The 23,919-nt window shown below is 51.9% G+C and overlaps 2 protein-coding genes and 1 long non-coding RNA gene across 4 annotated transcripts; 2 read left to right on the plus strand and 1 right to left on the minus strand.

Moving 5' to 3' along the window:
- The first annotated feature begins 1,013 nt into the window (after positions 1 to 1,013).
- Positions 1,014 to 13,419, plus strand: SMARCD1 (SWI/SNF related, matrix associated, actin dependent regulator of chromatin, subfamily d, member 1). The gene is made up of 13 exons (XM_040642431.1): positions 1,014 to 1,234; positions 1,896 to 2,083; positions 2,369 to 2,411; positions 2,506 to 2,628; positions 3,084 to 3,206; positions 4,242 to 4,358; positions 5,636 to 5,737; positions 6,028 to 6,189; positions 6,284 to 6,381; positions 7,968 to 8,103; positions 9,983 to 10,105; positions 11,475 to 11,576; positions 11,703 to 13,419. Exons 1-13 carry the CDS (start codon positions 1,058 to 1,060, stop codon positions 11,754 to 11,756), a joined length of 1,548 nt encoding a protein of 515 aa, XP_040498365.1. The 5' UTR covers positions 1,014 to 1,057; the 3' UTR covers positions 11,757 to 13,419.
- Positions 10,407 to 23,772, minus strand: LOC121105421. 2 transcript variants are annotated; one of them, XR_005837926.1, is made up of 2 exons: positions 23,638 to 23,772; positions 10,407 to 11,698 (listed from the first exon to the last, which is right to left on the minus strand). It is a non-coding gene; the product is annotated as an uncharacterized LOC121105421 (long non-coding RNA). The 2 variants fall into 2 exon arrangements; XR_005837927.1 differs by lacking the exon at positions 23,638 to 23,772 and adding an exon at positions 19,795 to 19,926.
- GPD1 (glycerol-3-phosphate dehydrogenase 1) lies at positions 16,260 to 23,293 on the plus strand. Its single transcript, XM_008704565.2, has 8 exons — positions 16,260 to 16,439; positions 16,944 to 17,121; positions 17,927 to 18,067; positions 18,660 to 18,798; positions 19,037 to 19,149; positions 19,817 to 20,050; positions 20,272 to 20,378; positions 21,387 to 23,293. The coding sequence occupies exons 1-8, from the start codon at positions 16,399 to 16,401 to the stop codon at positions 21,481 to 21,483; spliced, it is 1,050 nt and encodes a 349-aa protein (XP_008702787.1). The 5' UTR covers positions 16,260 to 16,398; the 3' UTR covers positions 21,484 to 23,293.
- Positions 23,773 to 23,919: the final 147 nt, after the last annotated feature.

The raw sequence follows: 23,919 nt of genomic DNA on the forward strand, positions 1-23,919 counted from the left end.
AGAAGTTCATTGGAGATCAGATCTCTCCAGAGGGAAGCAGGAGCAAGGCCAATGGGTGTGCACCGGATGGGGAACAGCAGGCAGGGCTATGGGTGACGCATGCCTCTGGTCTAATAAACTGGGTTTCAACCATCTCTTCAGTGTCGTTCTTCTCTTATTTGAATAGTATTTAGGCCTTCCCACGAAGTGCCTAGAGCTGAGCTTAGCTTGGGGCCAAACAATCAGGGAGAAGCAAGGCTTGAGCCTCCTGGGATGGGGCAGACCGGCCATCACACCAGGAATGGTTTCAACCACTGGCCAGGGAAAGAGGGAGAGGTCAAAAGCAGCAAAAGTCCCAAAGAGAAGTCCTAGCACAAAGGATTCTTCGGAGAGGGTCAGGGTCAAAATCCAAAATAAAATCTGGCAGCAGGTTAGGTTTTAAAGGTCAGGGACAAAGTTGGGTTCAAATTCTGATGTTGAGGTAGTTATTAAGGCACTGTATCTGTGGAATGAGCCCTGGGCCATGAGCTAGAAGATCTGGATTCTCGGCTTTGGCTTTACTGCTAACTTGTTGGTTGATCTTTGCCAAGTCATTCACTAAGATCAGCTTTCCGGTTTGTAAAATGGAATAAACAGTGCATTCTCCTCTTCAGCCCCCCAGGCTTACAGCAGTAAGAGAAGGAAACGAAAAACAAAGCGCTTTGGGAAGTTAAATCTCCTGCGCCTGCATGAAGCAGTTACTCCATCACCCCCGTCATCAGAGCGCTGAGGCTGAGGTGTGGTCCCCCTTTCCAGGGCCTTGTCTTCCTCCCGTCGGCCTGGGGGCGCCCGCTCACAGGGCCTCTCTATCCCGGAGTTCTTCTCTATGGTCTTCCCTCCCGGACCGCGAAGACGGGAGGGAGTGGTCAGCACGCCTTTGCCGCTAGTCGCCCCCCTCTAGCCCACAATCTCGCTGCCCTGAGCCTCCCGTGCCGGCCGGCCGGCCGGGCGGACAGGCGGGCGCGCGGGGGGCCCGCGGGGGGCGGGGGGAGTTCCGGTTCCGGTTCTTTGTGCAGCTGCAGCAGCGGCTCCGGGGAAGATGGCGGCCCGGGCGGGTTTCCAGTCTGTGGCTCCGAGCGGCGGCGCCGGAGCCTCAGGAGGGGCGGGCGCGGCGGCTGCCCTGGGTCCGGGCGGGACTCCGGGGCCTCCCGTGCGAATGGGCCCGGCGCCGGGTCAAGGGCTGTACCGCTCCCCGATGCCCGGAGCGGCCTATCCGGTGAGTGGGGCAGGAGGAGGGGCGCGCGGGCCGGGGGCGGGGCCGAGCGGGGGCCTGGGAGTGACAGGGGTGGGGGAGAAGTAGGAGGGACTCTCCTGGGAGGGATTCGGGCCCGGAGTCCGGGTGCGGGGAGGCAGTGCGGAGGAAGGGAAAGGAGGCGGTTAGCATCCCCACCTGCTCCTGGGAGCATTGTTTCCGTTGGGGAGTCAGGGTACAGAAACAGCGTGGATGAAGTGGGGCGAAAGGTGGGCACGTGAGGACCGGAGTGCAAGAGGGTTAGGGCAGCTCCAGGGCCCGGAGGAACACGGAAGGTGTAGCTAGCAAATTGAGGTCAGCTTCTAAGGAGACGATAGCTGGCAGTATTTTCTGAGTAAATGTGGGGCTTAGAGAAGATGCCCAATGTGTCAGATACAAAATAGACTGGGGAGCATTTGAGTAGAGTTTGGCTGTCTCTTAGCTTCGGGGCTATATTCCCCTTGGGATTGTACCTGGAGTACAGGAAGCCCCAGTTCTTTGGGTTTCAGAGACAGAGGGCTCTCCTCCCATTGTGCTCCACCGCACCCCCAGCCTTGTTCATTCAAAGAACTCAGGCATCTCCCCTTTCTTCTTGGTGGGGTTAGTAGGGAAGCCATGACATCTCTGGGTCCTCTCCTCTCTATAGAGACCAGGTATGCTGCCAGGCAGCCGAATGACACCTCAGGGACCTTCCATGGGACCCCCTGGCTACGGGGGGAACCCTTCAGTCCGACCTGGCCTGGCCCAGTCAGGGATGGACCAGTCCCGCAAGAGACCTGCACCTCAGCAGATACAGCAGGTCCAGCAGCAGGCGGTCCAAAATCGAAACCACAAGTAAGATGACCCTGGGGCAAGGGAGGGAGGGAAGGAGGGAGAAAGCCCTTGAGGACACCGGTGATGGGAGAACCCGAACCCAGAAGTGGTGGTGCTGTGTCTGCAGATGGGTGCTCCTTCTTCAGAATGCCTCACACGGGTGGGGGTGGGGGTGGGCGGAGTGTCTTTGATTTGAGAGACACTTTGCAGTCCCTTCATTTTCCTGTAAACGGAGGTGCTGACCAGTCTGTCTTCATGTTCTGGCTAGTTCCATCCCAACCTGATAACAGTATTTATTCCAAACAGTGCAAAGAAAAAGAAGATGGCTGACAAAATTCTACCTCAAAGGGTGAGTCCAGGCTGTAGGTCTTCTTGAGGATGTGCCGAGTTTGAAAATAGAAATGGTCAGCTCTGGATCCCAATGATATCTTTTTGTTCCTAAGATCCGTGAGCTGGTACCAGAATCCCAGGCCTATATGGATCTCTTGGCTTTTGAAAGGAAGCTGGACCAGACTATCATGAGGAAACGGCTAGATATCCAGGAGGCCTTGAAACGTCCCATCAAGGTAATGCAGGAGAGTGCTAGGCAGACAGCCAAAGGAGAGGACTCGGGAACCTTCAGTAGGCTTAGGATGAGAAATCAAAGGCGCAGCGCAGCTCTCCTTGGCATTTAAATTATATCTCCCTTCCGCCTACGAACTGAGAATTACATTAGACTGAACAGCAAAGGGGGAGGGGCTTTTGCTATCTCTTGCACCAGAAATATATGCCATCCGTGTTTTTGCCATAACTGCTCTGCTACCTTGGGAACCTGGCACCTTGCACGACTTTGTTTATTTGGCATATCCTAGTGTATGCACTTGCACTCAGGCCGGTGGCCTATATTCTTCTAGATGGAATCTTTATCCACCCACCCCAGGGACTGGGTGGATAGTAAGTAATTTGGGGGTTTGGGGAAATTCTTGTCTTCAATATCAAACCACTGAAGCCCCACCATCAATCCTGTTTCTGCCTTTCTTAGCAAAAACGGAAGCTGCGAATTTTCATTTCTAACACTTTCAATCCGGCTAAGTCAGATGCCGAGGATGGGGAAGGGACGGTGGCTTCCTGGGAGCTTCGGGTAGAAGGACGGCTCCTGGAGGATGTGAGTTCAAAGTCCACTGTGGTTGACGTCTAGGGTGGGAGCTGCTGGGAGCAAGCAGTGATGTCTGGTTGGCAGGAAGCCTGAGTGGTGCTCACAGCTCCTGTTGGGAACAGCAGGGAGAGGGTCACTGTGTTCCCTGCACTAAAAGACAATGGTTCTTTGTGTCTGGCTCCCACAGCTTGGCCCTCGCTGTGGTATCATATCGAGGACCTTATTGTTCTGGGATTTGATTTGTTGTTTACCTTCCTTCTGATGGTGCTGGCCATTGGACTTAGCATCTGCAGATTATTCAGTTTTTAGTTTTTCTTTCTTTAAAATTAAATGAATTTGCACTTAGCACTTGAAGACATGCTTTTCTCTCTGAGTCCTCAAGGTCCTTGATTCTCACTGTGCTATCTCCACCTTCCCAACTTCCATTGGAGATCTCTCACAGTTTAAGTGGGATAGTTTTCTTTGGTTCATGGGGAACATCAGCTGACAGGTGTTAACCCCCAAACTTCCTACCCCAGAAGCTCACCTCGCATTCCTTACACTCTCTATTTTTAACTGTTCGTAAGGAAGCTAATTTGAATGGATTTTTGCAGGAGAACTGGGGCTCCGTGTCAGAGCTTCCTTCTCTATATAGGTCCAGTCCATCTGCTGGTGGTGTCATTCCATCCAAATAAAGCTGTTTTTGTTCTGGCTGCTTATTGCCTGTGATTCATTTCCCCTCTAGAGTCAGACTTTTCTCTGTTCAGACTCGCTTTGTTACGGGCAACGGTTTGGCTTAACTTGCCTCATTTCCCTTAGGGAAATGAGGTGGGTAGGTCATTGACCCTGCACATGTTATTGGCTGCTTCTTCAGGGTTCTGTGGCTACCCTTATTGGTTTAATACCCCCAGACACTGACCTTGTCATCTTCTGAGAGAGATTCAGAAGACGTTTTTGAGGTTTTTTTTTTCCCCATTGCTGTCGTGGGTTCTTTTTTAATGGGACTTTGTCTTGAGGAATTTCTTCTGGCCTTTTCTAACAAGATCTCTCCTCTCTCTCCTCTAGTCAGCCTTGTCCAAATATGATGCTACCAAACAAAAGAGGAAATTCTCCTCCTTTTTTAAGTCCTTGGTGATCGAACTGGACAAAGACCTGTATGGGCCGGACAACCATCTGGTAGAAGTGAGTAGTTCTGTCCTCTAGGCTTTGACTCCATGACTGGAGGATGATGGACTTGGGAGTCAAACTTTAATGTTTAGGGACAGGGGAAGGTATAAAAGGTTACCCCCAGTATACAGTACTAAGCTTGCAGTTTGCACGCTGACCTCCAGGTGGCGCGAGCTGTTTAGTTCTGGTACTGTTTGAACCCAAGAGCTCTTCGAGTCTGACTTGTCCCACCTTTTTAATGTTGTTATCCTGGTTGCTGCCCCAAGGGAAATTCTAATGGAGGCCTCTTACACGTTCCAGGTCATCTCTGCATCTTGCTTATTAATAATGGTGAGATGTAGTTATCCACACCCTACTCATACTTTTTCCTGATAGCAGGTGCTGTAAGGGGGTTAACTAATAGGCTTCTAGTCCTTGCAAGTTTCCCTCTATAGATAGATCTGGGACTTCCTTTGGTTCCTGTTCTGTTTAGATTCACATCCCACATCACCAGAAATCCTTTGTTATAAAGCCTGGTTATACAGTGTTCTGAAGACCCTGTTAGCGACAGTGTTCTTTGGGGTACAGTCAAAACAGAATGAGACAGTCCAGCTCTCTGAGTGAACTTAACCTGCTCCTTTCTTTGCCAGTGTAGCTGCAGCCCCTTAACCTCAACCACTAAGAGACAAGGGAAGGTCTTTACCATCTAATAAGGGAAGTAAGTCATAGAAACAATAGAAGTTTAGAAATATATTTAACTTGACTTTATAGCAGTAGAGTAGAGTGGCTAAGAACGTGGGCTCTAGAATCAGACACGCCAGAGCTCCAATCATGGTGCCACGACTTAGTGGTTGACCTTAGGCAAGTTACTCCACTCTTCTAAGCATTAGTTTACTCATCTATAGTGTAGGTTTAATTGTGTCTGTCTTATGTGGATGTTGTGGGAGTTAAATGAGATAATCCCAGGTAAATATCTTAGAAGACTCTTGAACATAGTAAGTATTTAAGAAACGTTAGCCACGTTTGTTTTTTTTTTAAACCGTGCATGTATGTATTATCCATTTTGTGGATAAAATTACCACTGAAAATTTAGGCTAATTTAAATGTGACCCTAAGCAGAATCAAAGGTTAATCTGTTTAGGTACAGACAGTAATCCCAGAGCTTTATGCAATGTTTAGAAATGTCTCATGCTATTGCTCTTTTCCAGTAGCCTCAGTAATCAAAGTTAAATATTCAGTCATTACAGACGCTCTTCCCTCCCACCCCAGCTCTCCCTCTGGGAGAGCACCCCCTGACATCTTCCTCTCTGTAGTGGCACAGGACCGCCACTACCCAGGAGACGGATGGCTTCCAGGTGAAGCGGCCAGGAGACGTGAATGTACGGTGTACTGTCCTCCTGATGCTGGACTACCAGGTATTCTGGGGTGATGTCAGGGGACTCAGCTTTCACAGCCACCTCCCGTCAGCAGCCTGATAGAGGTTTAAGTCTACTTGTGGTTAATTTGTCACCAGACGATAAACTCCATAAATATAAGGATAGGAGCTTAGCCATCTCTGAGTTCCTCCTAGTGTTTTTTGGCCCCATAGAAAGCACTGCATTAATGCTTGTTGAATGGCTTGAATGTATGGCCACGCTAAAGCACCCCAAAATATATATAGACCCAGCTCACTAGCTTCATCCCTGCCCTCTTTGGTTCTCTGCAGCCTCCCCAGTTTAAATTAGATCCTCGCCTGGCTCGGCTCCTGGGCATCCACACCCAGACCCGTCCAGTGATCATCCAAGCACTGTGGCAATATATTAAGACACATAAGCTCCAGGACCCTCACGAGCGGGAGTTTGTCATCTGTGACAAGTACCTCCAGCAGGTAAGAAAAGAACCCATTCTTTTGCCAGAGTCCAGTGGAGCACTAGTTGTGCTCAAAATGCCAACTTCTTAGCTGCCTTTCTTCTTTCACACAGATCTTTGAGTCTCAACGTATGAAGTTTTCAGAGATCCCTCAACGGCTCCATGCCTTGCTTATGCCTCCAGAGCCCATCATCATTAATCACGTCATCAGGTGAGCGTGTGTAGGGGAGGCGGCAGCGTGCTGGAGTGGGCTGGTACCAGCCTTCACAGGCCAGTTGTCCGATTTGCAGGAAGCAGGCTGTCAGATAGCGGTGATTTAAATTACTTAAACTTACAGTTTTGTAAAAAGGAGGGCAGCATACCCCCAAACTCATTATTTCTTAATTATTTTATAACATCTTACTAGTATTTGTGTTTGTGAGGTTCTTTATGTTTCTTGCATATTATAGAGGAAATACTAATCCGTTTCCCCTGCTCTCCAAAAGTAGAGAGTTCCTATGAAAACTTTTCGCAAACTAAAATGGCATAAAGCAAGAAAGTTGATTACCATTAATTTATATGGAAAAAATTTTGAGCGTCCCAGACCCCAAAAAGGACTTTCGCACAGAATAAATAAAAATAAAGTCCACATGCTCACAGACCATTCAAAGCTCTGGCGGCTTGCTGCTGAGATGCTGACTTCAGTTCTCCCAGAGAAGGAGCTTGGGGGCGCCCCTTGCCGCTCGGGGGGCGCGCTGCCTCTGATGCTGCTGTGACACCGGTGCTGGACGCTGGTTTGGCTTCTCACCTGTTTTCGTGAACAGGAAAATCCTCCTCAGAAAAGCTAACAGGTCTTTGGGAAAAGCAAAGTGGCATCACGTGGTATGATGTGTTACTATACGTCTCATCCCAGCTTCTTGAGCGGTGACAAAACGTTGGCAGCTTGAAATGAACCATGTTGGGAATATTTAAACCACAGAAATCAGCAAATGCTACAAATTGGCTTTTTTTCCCTCTTCTTTTGGAGAATCAATTGTTAGACATTTACCAGCCCATCGCGGATGGGCTACCATCTCTTCTGTGGATGGTAAAATATTCCAGCCTGAGACTCCACGATTCCATTATCTCCTTCCACTTTCGTGCTCAGAAGACGGATGGGCAAGGCGTCTCACTAGGTATGGAGCGAAGGGATGCCCTTCCTCCTCCTCAGAGCAGCAGGTCGCTGGCTGGAGTCTCTTTGCCTTCTTCCCCTTGCTCTTTATTAATTCCCATAAAGGCTTTCCTTTCTTTATATTCTGAACCGCATCACTCAGCCTACAGTTTATATGTTGGATCATTCGAAGCTGATCTGTCCTGTATTCTTGTGCTTAAAGTTAAGCTAGTTTTTACTTTATTTTGTATGGTGTGTATTTTATTTGAATTTATTTTCAGCATCAATTTTAGTTTAACAAGGAGAAAGATATAGGAGATAACTACAGTAGTAATTTCCTTTGGGGAGGGAGAAACTTTATTTTCAGTGGATATCTTTTGTGCCATTTGAATTTTTACCATTGATTTAAAAAAAAAACAATAGCTCTGTAGGGGTTTATATACAATAGGTCACACACACTTGAAGTATAGCTTGAGACTTTGTCAAATGTAACACCATGTAGCTACCATCGCAAAGAAGGTTCGGGAAATTTCTGTTAAGTGCAAAAGTTCTCTTGTGCCTTTTTGCAGTCAATCCCTTACTCTCATTCTTGGGCCTTCTTCTGGATCTTGTGTAGATAGGTCTTAGGGGACAAGCCTTTTACTGGGCCCCTTTGGTTTCCTCCCCAGCGTTGACCCAAATGATCAGAAAAAGACTGCTTGTTATGACATCGATGTGGAAGTGGATGATACTTTGAAGACCCAGATGAATTCTTTCCTGCTCTCTACTGCCAGCCAGCAGGAGATTGCTACCCTAGACAACAAGGTAGGGGGCCCTGAGTAGCTTGGGTGCCACCAGCCCTCTGCCACGGCTCGGAGGCTGTCTTTCGATTTTCGGCATTGGTGCGGAATGTCTTAACGCCCAGTATATGCCGGCGCAGGTGCCGGTTGGAGCTGGACACTAGGATTCTGGCTATAACTTTGAAGAGTTTTGAGCCTTAGTTTTTGAACTGTGAAACAGGAGACTATCACTTTTTTTTTTTTTTAAGATTTTATTTATTTATTTGACAGAGATAGAGACAGCCAGCGAGAGAGGGAACACAAGCAGGGGGAGTGGGAGAGGAAGAAGCAGGCTCATAGCAGAGGAGCCTGATGTGGGGCTCGATCCCATAACGCCGGGATCACGCCCTGAGCCGAAGGCAGACGCTTAACCACTGTGCCACCCAGGCGCCCCGAGACTATCACTTTTTTATACGGTTGTTACGAGGATTCAGTGAGACAACATACATAAAGACAACACGGTCTCTGGCATGTGAAGACAAATGGTAACCGCTGCTACTTCTGCTGTTATCCTGGTAGACGTGGTCCACGTAGGTAAAGCCAGAAAATGTTCAGAGGAGCACAAAGAACAGGGCGGCTTTCCTGGAAGAGTTGGTGTCCCAACTAAATCTTGAAGGACAAAGTGAGAGTTAATGAAAGGGGAGAAAGGATAGTGCTTGGGGTGTGGGAGGCAGAGGACGTTCCAGAACGAGGGAACAGGGTATGTAAAGGTTCAGAAATGGGAGAGAAGTATGTTCAAGAAGTACAAACCGTTTCGTGTGCTAGATGGACTTCAGGGTGCTAGGGACGGGAAGTCTGGGGAAAGGAAACCGGATAGGGAAGCAGGAGCCTAACCGGGAAGAGGCTTTGATACAGGGAAGCTGGTTTCTATTTTGTCCCGAAGACTGGAGGCAGGGATGCTCTTTGCATTTAGAGTGATCACTGGCAAGAAAGTGGAGAGTGAGCGGTAAGAGGAGTGGATCTGGAGGCAGGAAGCCCAGTTAGGAGGCCAGTGCAGTAACGCATGGGAGGTGTGCGGAGGCTTAAACTTGTGGTACTAACAATAAGGATGAAAATAGGTAGACAGGGGGCGCCTGGGTGGCTCAGTCGGTTAAGCATCTGCCTTTGGCTCAGGTCATGACCCCAGGGTCCTGGGATCGAGTCCTGCATCGGGCTCCTTGCTCTGCAGGAAGCCTGGCTGCCCAACAAATAAATAAAATCTTTAAAAAAGAAGTAGATCCGAGAGGTGTCAACGTGGAACTGAAGAGATTTGGATACTGTTCAGGTGGGGATGGTGGGGAGTGGCTTGAGGAGAAGGAGGCATTATGACTCCCAGGGTTTAGCTTGGATGCAGTCACAGTCATCCAGAGCGGCAGCAGGAGAACAGAAGTGAGTATAGGGGGAAAGGCAGTGAATTTCGTTTTGGAGAGTTGGCAGAGGCCTTGAGATGTCAAGCAGCTGGAGTGGCTGGCGTTTAGAAAATGGACTGGTCCGTAGACTGAGGACTCATGAACCTGTCAGTGGTAACGGAAGATACATCAGTGAAGAAGTTGCCAGGAAGAGTATGGGTGATGAGAGAAGGGCAGGAACAAATCCCTGGACCACAGCTTTTGAGACAGATGTCTGTACCATTGCTTCTGAAACCTCAGAGTGTTTTTGCACCTATCTGTGCTGTGGATTAAGTATTCACCATGCGGCTTCCCCCATAGTGGACATTGCGGGGACCAGAAGGAAAACTTCACCACGTTGGTGTGTGACACCGTGCACATACCTGCTGAAAGAATGCTGAGCGCTGGAGCAGTTCGGCACGGGGAGATGGCAGACACTGTGTTTAACTTCGCATTTCCCAGTTTGAAATGTTAGGAGCTCCCTTCTCTTCCTTTCAGATCCATGAGACAATAGAAACTATCAATCAGCTGAAGACCCAGCGGGAGTTCATGCTGAGCTTTGCCAGAGACCCTCAGGGTTTCATCAATGATTGGCTACAGTCCCAGTGCCGGGACCTCAAGGTAAAGAACCCAGGAAAAAGTGCATAGGGCCTTAGGTCAGTGAGGCGCCCATTTGTTTTATTTCCATAGTATCTGGTAGAAGAGCTGGAGAGGGAAGTGGGACCCGGTTGTCATTAGCATGCTCTCAGGTCCGTTTTATAATCAAGTGAGGAAAGGGAGGTGGAACCATCGGGTGTTTATCTAGTGCTTACTATGAGGTGTCACTCTGTACCCTATCATAGGGGATGCAGAGTGCAAAACTGGATTTCTGCTTTCAAAGCGGCCTGCATTCTGTTTGGAGAAACTAGGCTAAGAGGATTTATGCATTTATTTATTTTTTATTTATTTAAAGTGTGAAGATATAATTGGTCTTATTCAATGATTCATGAATTGGGCAGCACGCCTTCTAGTAAACAGGCACTCTGAAGAGTTGTACAGAATGGAAGGTTTTGATAGACAGGAGTGGGGGGAGGAGCAAGGAAGTTACTAGCAAAGGTAAAGAAAGGATTGTTTCAGACCAGGTTATTTTCTTTTGAGGGGAAGGGAACTGACTGATCCGATTTAAAAGGTTGTAAACCACCTAAGACATTATCAGAACTCACCACTACCAGTGAATAATTCGGAGGAGAGGGAAGATGGGTGAGGCGGGGAGAATAGCGGGGGGAATGTCCCTTGGAGAATTTGGGATTTGAGGTATTTCTCAGAGAGGGGAGCGCTGTAAACTCAGGCAGGGAGGTGGGCATGAGCATTGAATGAGTGAAATGTGCCCTCAGTTCTCTCCTTTCCTGTGAGAGGTGACTGTGACTAATGACAGAAGCTGAGCAGAGGGGCAAGGGATGAGGGGTGCCAGAAAGGGTCCCTGAACAAAGCAATGACTCATCGATAGCAGGGGGTGACTTCAGTCGTTGTATTAGTAGTTTGCGAGGGCTGCCATAGTCAAACTGAGTGCCTTAAACAAGAATTTATTTTTATCTGGAGGCTGGAAGTCTGAAATCAGAGTGTTGGCAGAAGGGCGGTTCCTTCTGAGGGCTGTGAGGGAGCATCTGTTCCAGGCCTCTCTCCTAGCTTGTGGTAGCCTCGGGCATTCCTTGGTTTGCAGATGGTGTTCTCCACATGTCTTCACATCGTCTTCCTTCTGTGCATGTCTCTCTCTGTGTCCAAGTTCCCCCTTTTTGTAAGGATACCAGTCATGTTGGATTAGGCCCACCCTAATGACCTCATCTTAACTTGATCATCTGCAGAGACCCTATTTCCAAATAAGGTCACATTCACAGGTACCGGGGGGTTAGGATTTGGACATCTTTTGGGGGGATACAATTCAATCCATAAGAGGTGTGAAGGAGGGAAACAAGTCTGTTCTCCTGTCTCTCTCCCCTCTCATGTCCCCCAGACCATGACCGACGTGGTGGGTAACCCAGAGGAGGAGCGCCGAGCCGAGTTTTACTTCCAGCCTTGGGCTCAGGAGGCTGTGTGCCGATACTTCTACTCCAAGGTAAGTGCCTGAGCGTGGGAAACGGCCAAAAACCGAGGGGTCTGAACCCTGGTTGGGGGTCAGTGGTATGAGGTGCCAGCTTCTGGTTTGTCTCATTTTCTACTCCCTCCACGATTTTCTCCCTAGGTGCAGCAGAGACGACAAGAATTAGAGCAAGCCCTGGGGATCCGGAATACATAGGCCTCTCCCACAGCCCTGGTTCGGCTGCACCGATTATACCTGGGCCCTGTGCTGCCTGCCTCAGAGCGCCTGCCTTGGTCTTGCTTGGGGCCTTCCAGGGGATGCTGTGGGTTCACGGACAACACCAGAATGAAGAGGGTCTCCCATTTCTGTCTTGCAAGACACCTGTCACCCTCTTCTCCCACCCCATCCCTTCCTGTCCCCCAGCTTCCCTTTGCCCCACAGAGTTCCCATGTGCCTCTACCCTCCCCTGGTCTGCACAGGACCTGTAGATAGTGTTAGAGAGAGAACCTGTAGTGGTAATCAGTGCATTGAATGGATTGGGCCTAAGGCCAGGTGGTCTTCAAGGGGACCGGCTACACTGATTCTGCCCTTCAGAGACCCAGGAGTTGGGAGCTCTCGCCCCTTCTCTGAGACTCAGGCCTGGGGGCACTCTATAAGCTAGTTGATCTTGGCTCTCCGGATAACAAAGTCCAATTTCCTTCCTTCCCTCCACAGGTTTGGAGCACACTCTCCCTTTACTTTCGCCCTCTAGCACTAAAGGAACCCTGGTTCTTGGGCCCCACTGAGCCCCAGGTCAGTCCGCAGCCCTCTGGATTGGCCTGCTGTCTCAGTGCTTCTCTTACTCCCTCGTAGGGGGTCCACATCAGTATTGGAGTTTGTTCTTTAACTAGTGCTCCCTCCCAGCACACTCCCTGTAGCTGCTCTTTTTAGGATTCCCTGCTGTCGATCTGTCCTAACGCAGGGCATTTGGGTGGGGGAATCTTGCCTTTCCCTGTCAGAGCCCCAGGGATCTAACCTGGGGTATGGTCATTGCCAGCAGAGGCTGTTCCTTCCTGCTGTTGCTTGGAGGTGTGACTCATTTATTCACTCCACCCTGCGTCCCCTATCCCTTCATGGAGAAACAGGCCTGAAATCAAACGGGTAAAAGCCCTGGGCCATCCCTGTCTTCCTGTCCCTTGTCTGCCCAGTTGACACCCACTGGTGACTTCTAGGGCACTGAGGAGTGAAAGCGCCTAGGGCTGGCGAATAGCTCTGAGTTGGGTTTGTGACTCTTCCCTCTCCCTGCCTCACAGGATTGTGACTCCCCAGCCCCTGCCCTCAAAGCTTCAGACCCCTCAGGTAGCAGCAGGACCTTGTGATCTTGGCCCCTTGGAACTGAGATGGTTTTGCATCTTTCCAGGAGAGCCTCAGATTCTTCTTCCAGGTTGTATCACCCCAAGTTAGCATATCCCAGGCTCGCAGACTCAACATAGCAGGGTGGGAGACAGCTGGGCACAGAGGGGGAATTCCGTTCAGCCTGGGCTCTAAACCCACAGAACTGACAAAGCCCTTGCTTCCCCACCCCCTCCTCAGGCTCCTGCGAGCACATCCTCCAGCCCCATATCCCTGCCTCTTCCACACCGGGGACAGAATTTTCTCCCCATCTTCCCCTTCCTCCCATTATCCCATCCCTCCCTTAAAAGGTTCTGCCCACAGACACTGGACAACCTCTGTCCTTGGGGCTGGAACCATGAGAAGGAAGTTCAGCACTCCTACACGGTGTCCCTGTTGAAGATAACTTTTTATTAACTGAATTATTATGTTTTTTTCATGGACCAAAATTTTTTTTGTACTGTCCCCTTATCGATGTCACCCAGTTTTAATAAAAGAGTCTTCTGAAGGATGGGTCCCCTTACGTACTGAGGGAGAGCACTTCCCTGAGCTCTTTCTCCGATACCATTAGCCATGTTCATGGTACCTGTTTTTATTTAAATAACAGATATTTCTTGGGTACCTGCTGTGCCAGCTGTGGTGCTGGGCACTAGGGATATGGTGGGAAACAAGGTTTTTACCCTGTGGACCTCAGGTTCTCACCTTACAGCTTGTTCTGTCAGCCCAGTGGGCCAAGCAGGCCGGGTACTGGTTGGGATTATTGGGCTTCCTCGCTGGATCTGAGAGTCGTGCCCCCAGCTCTCGGTCGGGAGGTGCTACAAGACAGTGGCACTGCCATCTTCTCCCTGATCCTTCTGAGCTCCCTGAGGCACCTGCTGGCTCGAGGGCACTGCCCAGGGGCACCTGCACTTCCTTAGGCTTGCTGGTCCTGAGCCACCTGTAGGCGAGTTCCTCTCAGGGCTCCTGTCTAGTGAGGGCCCGCACAGCCGAAGACGTGTGCCTCTGCCTGCTGTTCCTTTAAGGTTCCACTGTCATGGCCCTGAGAGATTTCAGTTCTTAACACCGGCATGGAAATGCTGTGCTGTCCTCATGCTACAGACAACCTGCCCCTCGGCAGGGTTGGGAAGACTGCTCAGGACGGATCTCCCATTAGCGGGCGCATGAAATTCTGCTGTTCCCATCATAATGTGCTTGCTTCTCACCTGGTGGCTCATGCTTGCCTCCTCGGTGCCATTATCGAGCTTGGTTCTACCCCGAGAAGGGGGTTTAGAATGCAGGATGAGTGCGACCACATTCCAAACCTGTAGTAAAGAAACTATCCTTTGCTTCATGGATGGGAACACCCAAGTACTGCCTCGCATACAACCAAATCCACCCAGGTTACAACTTGTTCCCAATTTGGAACTTGGCGGTTTATTAGACTTGAGTAGGGAAAAGAAGAATGTGTGGGGGTGATAACTTGGAGTGGAAAAAATTGATGTCAAGGACATTGAAATGGCATCTGTTTTTACCCATTACATTACATGTGTAATGAATGGCTGATGAACCATTATTAATTTCAAGCAAATAATCTACAGTTTGCTCTTGGGAAAAGAGCTCTAGTAGTACAGATAACTTCTGTGATGAGCCAGTTCCGAATCTGCACACTCTTTATTCGTATATAAATGCACAAATTCCTTGTCTCCATACTACTGAAAATGATTTTAAGGGCAAAAGGAGAGATGGGAGAATTTAGGCAAAAAACAAGGGGGTTATTTTATGCATAAACATCCATTCTCTGGGGTTCCCGCCATATGCGCCAGGGACAGAAGCATTCTTTCTCTTCCATCACCCATAATCAGTGTTCCCAGCTGGCACTTGGCACCGGCGCCTTTGTCTTTCAGTGCCAGCGCAATAATGCAGTGTGCTCTCCGGGAGGCTGGCTTTGCAGCAGGTGTGATTTTACTCCTAAGGGAAACCAACTACCAACTTCACGTACGTTCCCCTATGGGAACTCCCTGGCCATGGGAGGGGAATATGGTGGGCCCCCCCTGGGCAGTCCCTAGAACTTAGAAAAACCTCTTCTCTGCAGTCTTGCCCTCGGGCCCATTTACCCTTACTCTGTGGTTACACAGACTCCTCTCTGGCCTAGTGCTCATTGCTGTTGCCGGGCCAGCAGTGGCCCCAAGGGATGGAAACACCCACTCAGCAATCTGCCAAGCCAGGAGTTCAGCACGTGAGCAGACAGTCGTGTCTGCCCTCTAGGCCAAAGTGCACAGACAGCTGCGGCGTTAGGGGCATTTGCCCCACTCCACATCAGCCTAGAAACCAGAGCTGCTTCTCTTCCTGGTCAAACGGATGGCTGTAGGTGATGTAGAGTCCTGGACTGCTTGATGTGTTCTTTCCAACCTCTTCCCGTGTCCCAAATCACACACCCCACTTACTCTCAGTTACAGGGTCTGAGAACACAAAGCTCCACAGAAGTTATGGCTGCCCCAGGTCCTGCCTCCCTTCCCCTTTCTGGCTTCTTGCAAATGAGCCACTAACTTGAGGGAGCCCCTAGTGTGGTAGCTGGGAAACCCAAGAAAGAATTGAAGGAAGCTCAAAGTCTCTTGAGGACAATGAACGGTTTAGCCGCTGTCTTTTCTCTCCTGTCCTCTTCTTCAACCCCAGAGTCTGCAAGAGAATTTTTGGCCACTTGGCCTCAGAGCTTCTAACTTTGACCTTTCCCACCTTCTCTTCCTGGAAGACATTCGAGTGAGGATTCTTTGAGGTGAGGAGAGAGGCCCAAGGGTGAGTCCCCGAGATGACCACTGTGGGTAACAGAGATGCCCTTGTCCCTCAGGGCTCCTGGGGTCTCTTATCCTTGGGCTGGGATGCCTCCAAAGCAGGCCCTCACCTCTTATGTGGTCTTATCTTTAAAAGTGAGCCCACACCTGCCCACCTCATTCACACACAGTCCTACGGTAGAGCTGGTGCAGGGCCAGTGACACATAATCTTTGTCACTGCTAGAGGACAAACCTGGAGGGTAGATTCTGGAGTCCTAGGAGGCTATGTGGGGTGATTTCCACCTTGGAAAAGAAAGCATTCCTGTTTCTGCTACTAGGACTGACTACAATTTATTCCAGTGCTGGGGGACAGAAGGGATTGGGGGGGTAGTCACTTGCTCCTCATCTGGGCTATTTCTTGGCAGACCTCCAAATGAGACCATTACAGGGAGGGAGGGCTGGGGCCAAGGGAAGAAGCTCACTAGCACCATCAGCTGGCAAACCTGAAAGGAAGAAGGGCTTGGACTCTGCCCCATTCCTGTTCCCCCACCTGTCTCTCCCCTTTTCTCCCCTTTCCCTAGCTTTGCCAGAGTCCCTGTCTCCCTGGGCGCCCGCCTCCCCACCCACCCCTGGAAGGCGGGACTTGGCTGCACCCACGTGTGGCGGTGTTATATGCTCCTAGTCAGCAGGGGAGCTGGGGAGCGCAGCACTGAGCTGGATCAGTTAGAGAAGTGGCACCATGGCTGGCAAGAAAGTCTGCATTGTAGGCTCTGGCAACTGGTAAGTGGCTCTGTCAAAGAGCACCTGGGGGGAGGGGAGGTTCCCCCAAGAACGCAGGGCTAGGGTGAGGGGCAGGAGGCAGCCGGTGGGTAGGAATTGCCCTCCAATTTCTGTTCCACCCCTGCTATCTCCTGTGCCGACCCCCACAGGGCAAATGGTGCTCAGACCTTTTGGGTCCTTGCTTGCCTGGGCAGCTGCACCTGTTTGCCACAGGAAGAGGGCTTCCAGAGTCCTCCCTGCCTGAAAAGCTGCCTGCGGTTGGGGGTTGGGGAGATCAGAAGGCTGGCCCCCTTCTCCAGCTGCAAAGTTTAAGGCAGACTGAGTCTCCTTTCTACTGCCAGGGACACACTTTCATGGTGGTACGGGGTCACAAGGAAGATGGCAAGTAAAGAATCTGGTGGGCTGCTGTGCTGTCCCCTCACTGCCACCCTGTGCCTCCTCCCCTGCCACTGTTCCTCCCTCGTGCCCTGACTCTTCCACTTTCCGCCCTCCCCCTCCCACTAGGGGCTCAGCTATTGCCAAGATTGTGGGAGGCAATGCAGCCCAGCTGTCACACTTTGACCCACGGGTGACCATGTGGGTGTTTGAGGAAGACATCGGGGGGAGAAAGCTGACAGAGATCATCAACACGCAGCATGAGAACGTCAAATACCTGCCAGGGCACAAGCTGCCCCCCAACGTGGTGAGCCCCAAAACCCTGCAAGGAAGGGAAAGGGAAGTGGAGGCGTGCTTCCTGCTGAGAGGGGGCCATTTCAGCTGCTACTTGGACTTGGGAAGCATCTTGGGACGGCCGCTCTAGGCACAGGGCACCCCTATGCACAACCCCCAAAGTGCTCTCCTGGCACTTTCTGGAACTGAGGAGAACTTGAACCCACTCCCACCCCCCAGATACACTCACGGGCTCCCAGGCAGAAAAGGGAGGGGGAGAGGACAAGGAAGTTGGCTTCCGTGGCAACCAAAGACTGGGGGTCTGAGAGCGCCTGCCTCAGGCTCTAACCCTGTTACTTATTCACTGGGCTATTAGCCGACTTGGAGGCTGCTCCTTGGACTTAAGGTCCCTGGTCAAATCCATGTGGCTTGCTCCCAGCCTGGAGAGGGGGAGCAGGGAAGACAGCAGGGAGGGCTCTCCCTTCCCAGTTGGGGGCCCTAAGAAGCAGCATGATGAAATCTTACTTGGCCGCCTCCTCCTGCCAAGCCCAGGCCTCCCACTGCCTCCCTCACTGTCCCACAGCCAAGGGCTAGAAGAGTACTGAGCGGAGGTTCCCAGGAGTCCTCAAGAGCCCCGGGCAGCTGGAGTGAGAGGGAATGATGGTGAGGGGGAGGAAGACGGTGTTTCATTCCTCCAGGTTCAGCCCTTCCAAATTCAATCCCCCAACTGCCCTTCCTTCTCCCCCACCAGCCTCACTCTTTAGCTCCTAGATCTCCTGAATAGGCTTCCACAGGGGCGAGAAGTCTGTGAGGCCCATGAGCACTGGTCACCCCCACAGGTGGCTGTCCCAGACGTGGTCCAGGCTGCAGCGGATGCTGACATCCTGATCTTTGTGGTGCCTCATCAGTTCATCCGCAAGATCTGCGATCAGCTCAAGGGCCACCTGAAGGCAAACGCCATTGGTGTATCTCTTATTAAGGTGCCAGGAACATCTTCATGTGGATGGGGGCGGGGTGCAGCTAACTGTTGTGGGGTCAGGGCCGGGGAGGAGAGGAGAACAAAATGGCAGAAGAAGGCCAAGAGTTTTTTGGAGAGGGGAGGAGTTGATTTGGGGAGGCTGAGAAATAGCTGCTGGGGGCCAGCGGGGAGGGGAGGCTGGTTGGAGAGTAGTTAAGAGATTGGTTTGGAGGGTGATGTCTGAGGAATTAAGAGGCATACAAGGGATGTCTGGGGTTATGAGAAGTGGGGTGGTTTGAGGACTGTGAAAGGGAAGCTGGTTTGGAGGCGTTTCTGAGATGGAAGCTGGTTTGGGGGACTTGGTGGAGGGTTGTTTAGGGATGTGGAGGGGATGCTTTGGAGAGGTAGGTTGATTGAAGGTATATGGAAGGAGTATTTTCAGATGGATTAGTTTTCACATATGATCCACTGTCCTCACAGCAAGCTTTGGCTGGGGCAGGGCCTTTGGGGAGGCACACTGATGAACAGTGGATTTGGAAGGGGCAGGATTTCTGGGTGGGAAGCCCTCAGTGGGGCATAAAGGACACCTGGCCTGAGCTCCATCCTGTGCCCAGGGGGTAGACGAGGGCCCTCAGGGGCTGAAGCTCATCTCTGAAGTGATTGGGGAGAACCTTGGCATCCCCATGAGCGTGCTGATGGGGGCCAACATTGCCAGTGAGGTGGCTGATGAGAAGTTCTGTGAGACAACCATTGGTGAGAGCCCTGTCATCACCTACATACACAGCACAGCTTGCTACGTCCCCTCTCTGTATTCCCCTCACCCCCATGTAGCCATCTTCTCCCCATTAATCAGGCAAAGGAAGGAGACCCAAGCATCAGAGATGAGGGAGGACTGGGACATCCCCAGGGAAAGGGTTACGGGTTCTGCTGAGGGCAGGTATGGGAAGAGTCAAGAATCCCCTTTTAAAGCCTTGCCCCCTTCCCGCTTTAGGCTGCAAGGACCAGACCCAAGGGGAGCTTCTGAAAAAGCTGATGCAGACACCCAATTTCCGCATCACAGTGGTGCAAGAGGTGGACACAGTAGAGATCTGTGGGGCCTTAAAGGTGAGAGGGTGCAGAGGCAGCTATGGGGTGGGAAGTCCCTGAAGGAGGGCCTGGCTTAGTTCTACAAGGTTGCTGGTACTCCAGGCTCTCACTCGGGCCATTGCTCCCCTTTGCCACCAAGTCCCCGCCAACACACACAGGAAGAATTATAGCAGTAAGGTCAGGGTCATTCAGGCCTGCCAGTTATTCACTATCCAACATTGGACCTCCTTCTTCCTTTCTTCCTATAGCTCCCTGTGGGACATCTTTATCCCTGCCTCCAATGGGTGGTCCAGGGGGAAGAGGAGATGTCCTGAGGAAGGACCCAGGCTAATGGGAGATAAGACATCCAGGCAGACTGATGGCCAGAACTCTGAATCCTGGATAGAGCTGAGGACATCAGGATATGGAACAGAATAGTCATGGATGGGAGGGCCAGCTGGATAGAAGACTGGTTTTCAGTGCAAGTTCTCAAGGACGGAGTATGAGGCAGGGTTGGGGAGCCAGGAAGCATGAGCCCAAGGGTACAGCAAGTGGGAAAATCAAGAGATGGAAATAGTTGAGGAGCCCACCCACTATGCTTCACTTATTCAGTGGTGTGTCATGGCGGATGGAAGGAGCCTGAGGCAGGTGCTGAGGGGTCTGCGGGGAGGGACCCTTTCTCACTTGTGACCTCCACTCTCCAAAGAATGTAGTGGCCGTGGGTGCTGGCTTCTGTGACGGGCTGGGCTTTGGCGACAACACCAAGGCAGCGGTGATCCGACTGGGGCTCATGGAGATGATCGCCTTTGCCAAGCTCTTCTGCAGCGGCCCTGTGTCCTGTGTCACCTTCTTGGAGAGCTGCGGCATCGCTGACCTCATCACCACCTGCTATGGAGGGCGGAACCGAAAGGTGGCAGAGGCCTTCGCCCGCACAGGAAAGGTGGGACCCTGGGAGAACAGAGAATGGAGGGCGGCCCAATAGGTTCAAAGTAGAGGGATTTGCTTTGAGGTATCCTTGATCACAAACATTAAGATTGTTGTGAACATTCCCGGCCTTTCTTTCTTCCTAAGACTCTACCTCCCGTCTAAGCCCCAGACTCTCCACTCCCACAGACAGCCCTCCTCTCCCATTTCCATCCACCTGTCCTATTTTCTTTACAGTCCATCGAGCAGCTGGAGAAAGAGATGCTGAACGGGCAGAAGCTGCAGGGGCCCCCGACAGCCCGGGAACTACACAGCATCCTCCAGCACAAGGACCTGGTGGACAAGTAGGTGTCTGCCCCAGCTCCGCTGGGGAAGGGGCCACAGCCGGAAGTGCTGTCCACATTCACCTTCCTGATCCCTCCTCAATCTGTGAAGCGGGTGGAGAGGGAACCTTATGTTTACAGACAAAGAGACTAGAGCTTGGAGAGAGTCTGGTCTGTCCACTGTCCCCCAGCTAGTTCATAGTCTTTGAACTACCTCCAGGCTAGTGTTCTTTAACCACATTGCTTGGGCCCCCCCACGTACGTAGCCTCACTTCCCGTCCTTTCCTCCTGTCCTTTGCTATGAGGGCTGGCACTCTGGGGCAGCAGGNATAAACTCAACCGACTATCCGTCCTCTCTGTCCCTGAACCCCAAGTCTAAGCCACTACCTGGAGGCCAACCCTCCTGTACCCTGAATCCTGTCCTGGGGGCTGAGGTGTGAGGAGGACAGTCTCTGTGTCAAGATACTCCGTTTCAGGGAGCACAAAGACAGTTGGGGTGATGGGCTGATCAGAGCACAGTTCTGTCGGTCAGAGAAAGAATCCTAAAATAAGAGAGTCTGAAACAGGTTCAGAAGATCAGCTCACGCTGGTCAGGGGAAAGCCTCCAGGTAAGGGATGCAGCCTGTGCAAGAGGACGGGAAGAAGGAAATGCATTTATGGAGCACCTTCACATTAATACATAATCCCTTCTTCACTACTTTGTTATATTGGTCCCATTCTACAGTTGATGATACTGAGGTTTACAGAGGTTAAGTGGCTTGCCCAACTAGAACAAATAATTCATGCCAGGGAATCATACAGGCAAGTTCAATATGACAGGGAGCAGGGCAATTAACAACCTGACCCTAAACCCGGGACTAGGAAGTTCAAATTCTCAGCAATTGGAAATTGAGAGCCGGAGTCTGCCTGAGCTCAAAGGTGGGAGAGTAGGGGAGTGGAAGGTTAGCAGGTGGATGGGGAGTGGGCAGGGGTAAGGGGGGGTAGGGGTATACTAGAAGGCTAAGCTGGGTCTTTCCTTCCCCATTCTAGGTTTCCTCTGTTCATGGCTGTGTACAGGATATGCTATGAGAGCCAGCCAGTGGGTGAATTCATCCATTGCTTGCAGAATCATCCAGAACATTTGTGAGCAGAGCTGGGGCCCAGGCCAGGCAGCTTCTTTACCCCAATGGAGACAGTCAGAAGCTTGGGGTACCTGGCCATCAGGATCCCTGGGATGCTCCCTGGAGCAGCCTCTTCTCCAGGAGGCTGTGGGGCCCAACTATCTACCTGGGGACCTTGAACCATCAAGCAGCCTACAGCCTCCTGCCACCACCTCTCACCAGAAATGGAGTTGCCTTGTCCCTCTCCAGATGTGGGGCTTTCTCCTCGTCTTCTGGGAGGGGTAGAATCAAGCCCCAGTGCTGCCTGCTTTGGGTGTGTGTGTTGTGGGGAGGATGAAGGGAGAGGGAGGCAAGCGCTACCCACTGCTGCCTCACGCAGACCAGGAGTCCCGTCCCCAAGCCCAGCTAAATGGCTAAAGAAGTACCTCAGCCACAAGAGGAATGAGGCAAGGGCTGCCAAGGAGGGGCCTGGGCTTTTGAGCTGACACAGGCCTCAGGGACCCCTTTGCTCTGACCTCTGCCAGGCCCCACACAGCATCAATGGATCTCAGTGTTTGTTAACAAAATACAAAGCTCTCAACCCCCTCCTAGCTTCTCCTAGCAACATCTGCGTCCTCAGAAACCTCTGGTTGTCCTCCCCACCCCACCCCCCACCCCCAGGCTGCCCTGGCACCAGAGTTGCTGCCATGCTGGCATCTCTGGCCCTAGGGCTTGTCATTCTCCCCAGGGACTTCCTAGTTCTTGCCAGCTCCTCCCCACCATGCATGACCTTTCTAAGCCTTCCCTTGCCCGCCTGTCCAGCACCCTCTTCCGAGAGCAGGAACCTAATCTGCTGACAGCTACACCATTTCATAGCAGGCTCAGATCACTCCGCTCCCTATGACCTTTGTATTGGCTCCGCCTCCCTTCCCTGAAGCTCTAGTTGGGGGAGGTGTCAGTTGGGTCCCTCCTGCTTCTGTCTTCTCAAGGACATCCTTGGCTTCACCCCTTTCCTCCTCCCAAATCCACTGCCTATTTCTCAGCGGCCCCGAGAGCAGCCAGGGCAGCTAACCAGCACCTGCGTCAGGAGGCCAGGGGGTCAGAGAGCAGCCCAAAGGCTGATCAGGGACTATGAGCAGGGAGGGGTGAGCAGGTCCCTGTTGATGGCCCCTGACATTCCCAGGCCAGCTCTCCGTTGTCACCTGAAGGCTTTCTCACGACTCCATCAGCACCTCAGGAGCTGGGAAACTCAAGGAGGAAAAAAATTAAAACCACCCTACCCACTGTGGTGAGGGAAGAACAGGGAGGGGAGGAGGGAATGTGCTTGGAACTGGCTTTGTTCCAGAATGCGTTGGCAGCCAGGAATGTCACAGGTCAGCAGCCTGGGCCCCTGGCTACAAATAGGCCCTGTGGGCCTGCCAGTCTCCAGCCTCGTTCAGCAGAGGATCTCAGCTTCCTATGTGGCAGCACCTGGCACACTGTGGCTGTGGCCAGCATTATGTTAACCCTTTCTTACTCCCTGCCACATCGGGAGGCGGGCTCCCCCGCTCAGCCCTAGCCCTTGAGGAGTCACTGTCTTACCAGTGAAGGGCAGAGCTGCCTGGCTCAGGCCGCGGGTAAAGGGCACAGCCACCCCAGATTTGGCTGGGCCCAGGCTGGGGCACTGACTGAATCCAGAGCTGCCTCCCCAGGTCAAAGTGGGGACAGAGAGCTCTTTTCTTTCGGCTACCGCTGTAACCTTGTTAGATAGTCCGACACCTTTGCCTACGTTTGTTCACTCCACAGTCAACTATCTGAGGCCTTCCCGTCAAGCCTACTACTTGTCTATTCAATAAATCGTGGTTTTTCCAGAAAGGAGTTGGGGAAGGGCGCTTCAGTGCATGCGGCAGCGCGTGTGCCACGTACGTCTCCAGTCATGCCACGGGGAAAAAGGGAGAAGAGAAGGAAATCCCTCCTCGATTACCCCAGCCACTCCTGCCCCGGGCAGGGGTGCCCACACAGCCCCCCGCCCCCCACCCCCAAGTGGCTCCCTAATCCCGGCGCGTCTTTGGGTCTTTACCACGCCTCCTGCAAGCGGGGAGTTCACCACACGGGCCACAGACGTTAGAGATTGGTCCCTCGTACCCACTCTGTGGCCGTGACCAAACCTGCCCCCTTCTTGGCGGTGCAGGCCTCGCGGTGCGCGTCGGGGCTCTCCCTACCTGAGTTCGGCCGAAGCCGGCCACGCGGAAGAGGGCAGCTCCAGGCTCTAGGGGGCGCGCGGGTCGCCTCCAAGGGCTGACCCCGAGAGCATCTACCCAGCTCCCGGAGGCGTCGCCGCGCCCAGGCTGGGGATCGACTGACTCTGAGCCGGAGAGAAAGACCGTCCTTTCTGTGGTGATTGCGCATCCTAAAAGTTCCGGTTCTAGGGCGGGAGTTCCGAAGACCCTCTGTCAAAGGAGAATGACTACAACCCCCAGAATTCAACAGTCTTGTCCGAGAGG

This window comes from Ursus maritimus, unplaced genomic scaffold (assembly GCF_017311325.1).
Source record: "Ursus maritimus isolate PB19 unplaced genomic scaffold, ASM1731132v1 scaffold_26, whole genome shotgun sequence".
Taxonomy (NCBI): Eukaryota; Metazoa; Chordata; class Mammalia; order Carnivora; family Ursidae; genus Ursus; species Ursus maritimus.